Here is a 10,997-nt window from a genome sequence, read left to right as displayed (position 1 = left end):
CATAATATGAGTAATATGGGGTAAGACTAGATAAATTCTTGTACTTCTTCCTACTCCCTTTAACATGTAAACTACGGTGAATTAATGACATCTATTTCTTTCCATTTTTATTTGCAAATTTTGAAGTTGTAATGTGATTATATGATCAATCAATCAATCTAGGTGAATTGGCCAGAGGCGTGAATGCTGGTTTGTGTGTGCCCTGCAATTGACTTTCCACCAGCAGCCTTTGACCAAATCCAGTTGTGATTGGGATAGGCTCCAGCACACAGGCAACCCTAATGAGGATAAGCAGTGTAGAAAATAAACAGATATTATTACAGTGAAATCATGTATACCAGGACAGGAATCTGATGACAAATGAATACAACATTTAGGAGAAAATGTGCGCTGATGTATTAATCACTCTGTGCAAATTACATTACAAACATTCATGTTTTGCTGCCATAAAATAGTGACAGTGCAATTGCCATAAAATCATTAAAAGGTAAATACCAGTGCTTTTACATTGTGTAGGACACACTTGATTGAAAGTCATTTGTATTAGGCTATTACGTCATGTAAAATGTCACGTTAATATTTGCAGTATACAAAATTGTAGCATAAATCTCACTAAGACAAGCAACATGACAGAAAACTCGCAATAGTTCAAAAGTCAGATTTAGTGCAAAACGGGATACTTGATTGGATTGGCCGCAGTGACATTATTCTTTCTGCTTGAAGTCTTATTACCGATGCATTCGAACTCTCACAACAATAGTGAATATTTTGATTCATAAATTGTACAATAATATAATGTCAGTATTAAACAGACTGCATGGGCTGAAAACCAGTAGCATTTGCAAACAATTCCCCCCATGTTTTCAAGTTAGGAAAAAAAAAGTTTAAAATTTTGTAAGAACCACATTGCCATAATACACTACACTGTCATACACTTTGACGACACTCACACATCACAATAAAAAATATATCAAAACTGGTTGAGCTTAGTGTCTACATCACACCCTTGTTAGTCCGTCTAGTTGTATGAAATCATTTTCACTGGAACATAATGATGGCCAGATGCCAAGTGAGATATTTGTTGTTAACCTCTCCAATACTGGTGGGATCCTTTGACATCTGCCGTGCGTGCGTGTTTGTTTTATACTCAATATGGACATCAAAATCCTAGAAAACACCAAATAAAATCGTACTGACAAAATATTAAAAATATTTGACCTTTTACAAGATAATACATCTCAAATATTACCACACAGAGAACATATTAGCTCTTATAAAGTGCAAAATACAGCTTCCAAGATAGTTTAAACCTCGTACTGTATCACATATATTTACACTCATTGGTCACATCATTAGGTACACTCGCACAATCTAATGCAGTGTTTCCCTGGCGTTATTGAGCCAAGGCACCCACTTTACATTAAAAATGTTTAGCGGCACACTACCAAACAAAAAAGTCACAAAACTTATGAATACTGATATATTTATCATATTGTCTCAATTTGTTCACAAATTGACTTGAAGATATGACCTATTCGTTTGCATGGTGATTTATTGTCCTTTCTGAAATCTAATGGAAGAGGCATTTAATTGTTCTGCCTTGTCAGTATACATCGCTACTTGCTAGCATAGATAGATAGATGAACAACGATATGTTGTACGGCCCGACTGATCAATTACCGATTACATAGGCCAATAGTTCAAAATAAGCATAATCAGCCAAAGTTGTTCTGATTAAACACCAATGTAGTCTCTTAATTAATCATAATGCTATGTTGGAGTCACTGCGAATTGTGCACTTGCACCGTTTGCCCACTAGAAGATGCTGTGACTCCATTCAATCTAATAGGCCAGTTGTCACGTGGCCTTGCTGGAACACCGCAGCGTTTACCACAGTAATGGCTGATTTATTATAATTAGCAGGTTACATTTGTGCTGCACAATCCTGGTAGTTATTCTTGCAGCAAAATTATTTTGCTTCTCAGCAACAAGTGGAGATGTAAAACAATAACAGCATGTTATACATGTTATACATGTTATTAATTCCACACTGACACTTATTTTGACAGGAAACTTTTTAAAAACAAATGACAAAAATATTGGCTCCTGTTGAACTCTACAACATAGGCCTATATTTAAAATGCAGCTCTGTCAAAAATGAATTGTTTTGACAACTGAGAAACATGGCAAAGAAAGTTGGAGAAGAGAAATGCATAAGTATTCTTATGCCAGTAATTTACCTCATTATGGAGTTTATATACGGCATTCATCTATATGCTGATAATCTAAAAATAAATTCAAAAGTGAATGCTTTTTGCATGTTTTTGTACTTGTACTTGTAAAGTTAAAGGTGGGTCTTTAGTTTTGTCCGTTTGTGTTTGTAAACACAACCGTTTGTTTGTAAACAACCAATTCAAAATGAGTTTTCCCATGGCTCAACCCCAGGTCTTCTCGTCAACATTGCGCCTGCCTTCAGCGACACGCCCCCCGCTATGTGATTGGCTGGAGGGGTAAACATAGACTTTCCGCCCACAAACGTCCCACTCATGGCTAAACACAACAAAATGGCTAAATAAAGGCTGGGGTGGTGGTGGATGAAGACAAAATCACCACCACACATTAACAAAAGCCCAGAGGTGTTGATTGAGAAGGATTAAATGTGTATACATCCAGTGTTTAAGAAGTGTTTATTTCTGAGTGAAAACTAAAGACCACACATTTAAATAACTACTAAAGGACGAAATATTGTAAAACACTCAAATGCTCTGCTTGTAATAAAGTGTTTGGTGACCCCCCCCTCCCCCCAAAATAGTTATTTATTCATTATATAAATTAATTGTCGGATTAATAAATCATCTGAACTTATTTCTGCCAAGTAGAATCGGCATTGGCATGAAAAAAATCTAGGCCCTAATATTTCGTAATTAATTAAGAATTATTTTCAGCAAAATGAAGTAAACTTGGATTATTGATGACCTCACACGGCTCATAAGGGTGCCATGGCCTCCTGGTTGGGAATCACGAATCTAATGAGATTCAAGGCAAGAGCTTTAACACAAATTCTGCCTTTGCAAATAATGTTCTGTTTTGATTAACGATATCAAAGATGTATTCTATTCATTTAACAATATTGATATTATTGTGATTATATTGTAAAACAAATGCAGTTTAGTTTGATACATATTGAACTATATTTATGATATTTTTAGTTCTGTATTTAACTAATGCAGATGAGAATAAAGACTCAGTTGTTGTTTTGGGCCTTGAAAGATTGTGCAGGTAAAAAGTGTACCTAATGATTTCACTATTGAGTGTATTGGTAAATGGCTTTTTAGGTTGTCCATAGACTTTTTATTACATTCATGTGCACATGATGCAAGGTTACGGGCAATATGGACAAGCATGGCTCAGATAATGTCCTGTAGCCAAATGGCAAGAAAAATGAGAGACAAAGCAAGTTTATGTAAGGATATGCTGTAAATTCATATTCTGAAGGTTTGTATAATCCTCAACACCACACACTATCAGCCCACCTCAAACACTTCCTGCTGTCTTATTTACATATTACAGACATCTGTGCGTTATAATATTAATAATATTAAAGCACTGAAAGTGGTATTCACGCCAGTAAAATGTCCTCAAGTGTAGAGCGTTTCAAAATGTAGAATTCAAACATGTATGCAGAAACATGAAATGTATTGCGCTGTTGTCAGTCCGTCTTGTATGATATGTCTTTTGAATTATTACTCCAGGTCAGGTATGAGAAAAAAAAAAAAAGGAACATACATGTAACTCAAGGGCTCACGTCCCATTACCACAGTCGTCTTCCAGTGTAGTTAATGGGGGCTGTGGGCATCTATATGATGATGAAAAATAAGTGGGTCAGCTGGATTAATTGTGTAATTGTTGAAGAGTGACATATGTTGAGAGGCAGACTTACCGTACCACCATTCATAACAAGAGCCATTTCAGTTGGTTGGTAGACGTGACCTCTGAAGGCGATGCCAGGGCGAACACTCCCGTGACCGCTCTGATAGTTGCCACTTCGAAGACCTGAAAGACGAGCAAAGTCAAAGGTATCGTCATGCACTCAAATCAGTGGTGCATCATTTGTTTTACAGTCAGTGTAGTTTTACACTGATCAACACATTTTTACAATTTTGGGGTGAATTCAACCCCCAAATTGTCTTTTACAATAATATATTGCATGCACCCCCACTGGTCTAAACACGGCATTCTAATTCATATTGTGTTTGTGGAATATGAATTAAGCTTCAAAATTAACCCGTTTTTCTCAGGGGGCGGTCATTTTGCCATTTGTTGTCAACTGAAAATTACATCACAGTTGTTCAAGCTGAGGCCTCAGCACCTGTGATGTCATTTTCAGTTGACAGCAAGTGGCAAAATGACTGCCACCTGAAATGGAGAAAAACGGGTGAATTTTGTTGCTTAACTCATATTCCACAAACACACTATTAATCTGAATACTGTGTTTAGACTAGTGGGGCTGTATAGAACATATTATTGTATTGTAAAGAATTTTTTTGGGGTTGATGTGCCTTTTAACCGGAGATGTGAGTAAACTTTTTTTCCGTTTTTTTCCCCCCACTGATTTTAAATCTGCACTTAAGTTTCTAATAATAATAATAATAATAATAATAATGACATATATGTAATATATTAATATATTAAGTAAAATGTATGAATTAAGGGTTCGGTTCAGCAACAGGTGGATTTTATTTCTTAAACATCGTAGCTATAAATTACAACAAACGGCAAGATCCATATTGCGCACGTTTTCTTCATAGGTCAATCTTTAAAAAAAAAAATTAAATATCATAAAAACATCATCTGCTAGGAAAATACATTTTTGAAATCAACGTTTGGGGACACATAAAGCCAAACAAATGTTTGTTGTAGTTGTTGTTTTAGAAATATATTTCCCAAAGTGACGAGACTGGAGTCAAAGTAAGATTAAATATTTATACTGTATACACTGCCTGTATTGTTTTTTTACTACGTTTTGCAAGATATGGATGGATGGATGGATGGATAGATGTTCTCTGTTGTGATTGGTTCATATTTGTTTTGAATGGGAAACTATTATTTTAGAGTCATATTTATTCATAATTAACATTTCAAGCATGCATAAAATGATTTTCTCCAAAATATTCCATCACTGTATTAGTCTATAGCACGTTCTAATTAGATTGATTGTACTGATTTGTTATGATAAATATTTCGCTATGAAAATGGTTTTTCATTGAAAAACCACATTACCATTAGCATAAAGTGATGCAGGTAGACTTCCTTTTGAATTCCCACTTACATGATCAAATGGATCAAAGGAATTTGTGATATGGAGACGGTAAACTATGCCATTATTTCACACAAAAGAAAATTACTGTAATATTATATGTCCGCTGCTGTGAAAGGAAGTGTGAAATCAACAAGTAAAAGGATAATTTATGTCAGCCTTGATATATTAAATGTGACTTTCCTTTTCTGGCCACTTTTAAAGGGACAATGTGTTGAAATGTTTGCCATCTAGTGGTGAACTAATACAATGCAACAAACTAAATTCGAAGCATGCGCATTCTGAAGCTCGCACATTACGGGGCCTCACAAGAGACCACACTTCGCAAGCCTACCACCTATTAGTACATTTGCTAAGTTTTTTTTTTACAACTTTATTTCGAACAGTTAAAATGACAAAACAAAAAAGCATAATGTTACAATTGTGTCAAAAACAAATAACAAACAGAGATATTTAAGTTATTCCACAAAATGTCTGTCTCCTTAGGGCAGAGGTGGGCCTCGAGGGCCGAAGTCCTGCAGGTTTTGCATGTTGCCCTTCTCCAACACAGCTGATATATGATCAGCTCATCAGCAAGCTCTGCATCCGATCCTGTTGATTGGAATCAGCTTGTGTTAGAATTGAGAAACCTCCAAAACCTTCAGGACTCCGGCCCTCGAGGACCAAGATTGCCCACCTCTGCCTTCTGTAAAGTGAAATGCGACCATTTGTAATATTTTATAGCTTTTATGAGACCTACGATGATTTAAAAAAGAAAATATATGTTGACATGCTAGAAAATATTTTTGGGCGTATTTTTGAACGACATAAAAAAAAAATCGTCACTTTAAGCTTAGCTGAGCTTCATCCCTACTCAGTCAACTGTACAACAGCCCAAAGTAATGTGCCAGTCTCTTAAATACGACTTGAATGCTTTCTTTCAACCATCGTCTTCGTCTGGTTTGTCCTTGTGCCTTGCTGTTTAGCTCTCCATCAGTAGATTAGCACTGAAGCTGGATGAGTCATAGCCCTCTGCCTGTAAGAGGCTGTGAAATAATTATAAGGTGGGTTTGTTTTTGGACTGTGTATAGTTTAACTCGTTCTGCGGGAAAACAAACCTACTACTACGTTGCATGATTTTGTTAGATTGTTAGTTCCAATGATTCTCTCATGTACTTTTTGGTAAGCTCTTGAAGAGAATTCTCTTTCTCTGTTGTAGATGATGTTAATAGAGGCTGCATTCATGACGTGATGCCTTCAAGTGGATTGGGATTAATTCAAGTCAGAATTATGAATCCGCTTGATAGAAGTTTCTTTTGCTGTCTCTTAATTTTGCATTCATTCATATGACATTGAATGGAAAAAAGGACTTGTGTTTCCGGTTGCCTAGCAACTGTACATTTCCAGTTGTACGTTTCTGTTCCACCTTCATGACAAAAGTGTGACCTCCCAAGCTACACTTGAAGGCAGAGTTGAAGCACTATTAAAGGGGCAGTCCCCCCCCCCCCCAACAATGTTTTGACAATAATATGTTCTATGCAGTCCCACTGGTCTAAATATGGTGTTCCGGTTAATATTGCGTTAGTGGAAGACGAGTTAAGCATCTAAATCCATCTCAGGGGGCAGCCATTTTGATGATATCCCAGTTGCTCAGGTCTCAGGCAACGACCAATCACAGCTCATCTGTTTTCTGAAGCTGAGCTGTGATTGGTTGTTAACTCAGACCTGAGCAACTGGGATGTCATCTTCAGTCGACAGGAAGTGGCAAAATGGCCGCCCCCTGAGAATTTGCTTCATAACGCATATTCCTCAAATGTAATATTAATCAGAATGTCATGTTTAGACTAGTGAGATCACATATAACATATTGTCAAGAAAGGTTTAAGGTTGACAACGCACACAGACACACAACATGAGCGTACTTGCACCGTGCTCCTCCATAGAAAAGGCCTGGTTTTCCTGGAAGGGTTGGTGAGAGTGTGCTGGAAGCTCGTCTCTGAAATGTGGAGGAGTTGTTGTCTCGCTGGTGTCAAAGAAATCTTGCCTGCCGCATTGTGATCGGTTCCAGAGACACAGGTGGCTCTCTGGAATGCCATGGAAGAGCAGAAGGATCCAACCCTGAACAACCAGGGCTACCGCCAGAGCAGGCTCGTCCAGCAGACGCTCCTCCACTTTTCCCGCTGCTCCTCCTCCTGACCTCCCCACTTTCCCCCTGAGCCTGACTGCTTGGCTCCCATAGAGATAAAAGCCAAGCCAGGCGACCCAAAGCAACGCAGATGCCAGACTTGCCAGGAAGAGCCACACGGCATTACACTTCCATCTCCTCTTGTCACTCTCTTCTTCTCTATCCTCGTCACTTTCCGGAGTTGCTTCTACCACCAGTTCCCCCCCACACAGCACCACCCCTAGAGAGAGCCCCATGGCTATGAGGAGCAGCCCTAAGGTGTAGCTGCATGTCAGAGCAAAGTCCAAAGGCGGATACTCGCATGCTGGATGCCCCTCCCTGACTACGGTGAGAAGGACCCATTCGGCAGAAATAATCCCTTGAACCAAGGCCAGTGCCAAGCCCAGTGCAGCCAGCGTGCTTCCTGATGGGCTCGTCTTGCCAGCCACCAGCCTCCTGAGCCTCAGACCCTGGACCAGCAAGCTTGAGAAGCAAAGGGCGAAGAGGGGGCCCCAGAAGGCTCTGCGAACCACACAGAGGACCTGGTTCTTTCCCACAAGGAACGCCAGAGAGATGGTGAATATCCCAAGGAGGGTGCCCAGGAGCAGGAGAAGGGGTCCCACGCCGGAGCGCCTGCCCGGGTCTGAGATAGAGCCAAGTTTGACGAGGAGGAGCGTAGCCAGGATTAGAGAGGTGATACCCCCGCTGCAGGCCACTGCCTCCAAAACGACACCCCACACCGACTCCAGGTCACACAGCACTCTGTAAGGGGGCTCCACACGCTCGCTACATCCCAGGGGAGGGGGAGGTGATGGGTGCGATGTGCAAGAGCTGATCAGTAGCAGGAGGAAGATGGGGAAACTGTTGACAGCCATCTTAGAGGGATGTTGAAGACAAGAGGAGAACCAGTTGAGACAAGGATAGGTAGGAAGGTCAGTCACATCATAGAGACAAATTACATGTTACTGGTTTAAAGGGGAAGTCAACCCCCCCCCCCCCCCAAAAAAAAATCTTAACAATAATATCTTCTATATAACAAATAAAATTAACATCATCATGAGCGTTTTGCATCCAGCGATGTCAATTTCTTAATTTTTGTTTTATGTTGTTATTTGCCCGATTTTGCTGTTACTGTATTTGCAAACTAAATTATTTGTTATAACCTGAACAGGGTTTCAGGGTGAATTTAAGTGGTACATTTTTGACAAGGAATAAGGGGTGGGACTAGATAAGTCGTTTTATTTCTTCTTACACCCTTTTCAAACAGAATCTTGTTTTTTGAAATTGTTTTTATTTTGTGTGTATGTACAATTGTTTACATATATATGTATGTATGTATTTATTTTATTTTCAAATAAAGTTTTTCAATGTTTGTAAGGTTATGCAGCACCACTAGTTTGGTTAATATTTGGTTAGTGGAATATGAGTTAAGCAGCAAAATCCAGCAGTTTTTATCAATATCAGAAGGCGGCCATTTTGCCACTTGCAAGAAAGTGAAGCGAGAAAGAGAAAAAGAGAAAATGACATCACAATTACTCCGGTCTCAGGTAACAACCAATCACAGCTCAGCTTCAGAAAACAGGTGAGCTGTGATTGGTCATTGCCTGAGTCCTGAGCAACTGTGATGTCATCTTCAGTCGACAGCAAGTGGCAAAATGGCCACCCCCTGAATTGGATTAAAACAGCTGGATTATGATGCATAACTAATATTCCACAAATGTAATATTAATCAGAATATCATGTTTAGACTAGTGAGGTCACATATAACATATTATTGTCAAGAAATATTTACGGTTGACTTCCTCTTTAAAAAAACAAAACAAAAAAACTCACAGATCACACATGAATATTCTTCTCTTTGGAAACACACTCTGAGAGCACAGCACAGCACAGAACAGAACTGATTTTAGCACTGGGCAATAGTTTCCTTGGCAACGGGAAACAGCGTGGGCTGACATTGCACACTGGGCTTTGAGAAGTCGAGCTTAAGGACCAAAAACACAGACACACACACACATGCAATAATTATGCAACATTGTTAGGTCCCGTTGATATAAGCAATCCTCTCATTTATATCATTTTGTTAACCAGCAAACTGGTGTAAATGTCACTTTTGGAGAAAATTCACATTTCAAAGCCAAATGATTTCGAACAAGCATAGCAGCACTTACACACCTATAAATGACTTGAATGTATTTTCCGACTTACCTCTGACAGCTTAGCAGCTTCAATTCTTAATTACTGACAATGGATAGGCGTCATATCTTTCATGTCATCATTTGGGGAGATCAACAAATTCTAATGAATAATTCCACTTCAAATCCTCAGCTTTGCAGGAGCCAAACAGCTTCCATGTTGCATTGGAGTATACGTCCTTTAAGTTGTTTGGTTAGACAGATTGTGTCCTGCTGCTGCTGTGACACGACCACTCCAAAAAAAAAATAATAATAAAAAAATTATTGATGATCAATTTTTACTACTTGACGACTTCTGCCTCATCTTCAAATATCTCATTTGTCTCCCTTTCACTCTCTCTCCCTCTTTTTAACGCGTCTCTCTCTGGCAACTTGCGTCGTCTTCATCCCAGTCACTCTGTCTGCATGTTTCTCTCTCCCTGCTGCATGTTGACTGTGCGGAGGTGTCATCAGAGATGCAATCCCAGCTTTGCTGGAGCTCACCCACGTATGGGAAGCAGGGACCGCTGGTGCACGCATCCAACCAGGAAATAATGAGCGCACCGCTTCACACCCAAGGCAGATTTTTTTTTTTTCAAACTTGGTGTTATTTCCCCACTTCTACTTCATAGAATTCAACATCACACTGACTCATAGCTGCATGTTCAGCCTTCCTTTCTTTAGTGACGCCACAGTTGATCAAAACAACAATTGGCCAATTGTTCACATCACAGGTGTCCGTTCTAGCTGAGTGAGGAGGGGATTTGGATAGATGAAGGCAGATGGTCCGCGCTCTGAGGCCACGTGGCCATCCTTGTAGGAAATGTTACATAACAGCCTGTCATTGAGCCAAGACTGCCTTTAGTGTGGACTAATCTGCTGCCATGGACTTGCGCTCAAGTCGATCTAAAGGTGGACAGTATCTGAAAGAGGGGGGCCTGACGATCAGCAGGAGCCATGGAACTTGGCAATCAAGCCAGTTCGGATCAATGTGCAAGACACTGTTGCTTGCAGATACGACATCAGTGACGGATTATATTCAGACATTGGAGAAGCCAAAGCTCTTTTGTGGTACGCAAATAGACTCGGAGACAAACAAACATGTAAAGAAAGAAGAAGGCAATCTCCATACTTAGGAGTCTTTCTGTCTGCTATGTAGGCATTTGAATGCTCTCCCTATTCCTGTGTCCTCATGAGGTTAAGCGGTCTGGAAGATGGATGGATGGTCTGAAATAAATTTATGACAAACAGTTTATGCTAAAGTTTTATAGTGACAGGCAGAACAATTAAACGCTCTTCCACTATAGGGGTCAGCAACCTTTCCTGTCAAAAGAGCTATATTTTAGGCCAAATAAAAAAAATC

The 10,997-nt window shown here is 39.5% G+C and overlaps 1 protein-coding gene across 1 annotated transcript; it reads right to left on the bottom strand.

Moving 5' to 3' along the window:
- Positions 1 to 94: 94 nt before the first annotated feature.
- On the bottom strand, positions 95 to 10,353 carry gprc5bb (G protein-coupled receptor, class C, group 5, member Bb). The gene is made up of 4 exons (XM_086083984.1): positions 9,669 to 10,353; positions 7,219 to 8,335; positions 3,941 to 4,053; positions 95 to 3,856 (listed from the first exon to the last, which is right to left on the bottom strand). The coding sequence occupies exons 2-4, from the start codon at positions 8,333 to 8,335 to the stop codon at positions 3,812 to 3,814; spliced, it is 1,275 nt and encodes a 424-aa protein (XP_085940110.1). The 5' UTR covers positions 9,669 to 10,353; the 3' UTR covers positions 95 to 3,811.
- Between the last annotated feature and the right edge of the window lie 644 nt (positions 10,354 to 10,997).

The sequence above is a fragment of the Leptonotus elevatus genome, chromosome 8 (assembly GCF_054856555.1).
Source record: "Leptonotus elevatus isolate MCC_2025b chromosome 8, RoL_Lele_1.0, whole genome shotgun sequence".
In the NCBI taxonomy this organism is placed as follows: Eukaryota; Metazoa; Chordata; class Actinopteri; order Syngnathiformes; family Syngnathidae; genus Leptonotus; species Leptonotus elevatus.
The sequence above is the reverse complement of the archived record's forward strand: the minus strand, read 5'-3'. Positions and strand labels throughout refer to the sequence as shown.

Bases quoted from the DNA above. Each gene is read 5' to 3' on its own strand.
- gprc5bb (XM_086083984.1), bottom strand. From the start codon at position 8,335: ATGGCTGTCAACAGTTTCCCCATCTTCCTCCTGCTACTGATCAGCTCT. The intron at 4,054-7,218 runs GTACGCTCATGT...CTCGTCTTTCAG, and splicing joins TATGGAGGAGCACGGTGCAA to GTCTTCGAAGTGGCAACTAT. The intron at 3,857-3,940 runs GTAAGTCTGCCT...ATCATCATATAG, and splicing joins TTGTTATGAATGGTGGTACG to ATGCCCACAGCCCCCATTAA.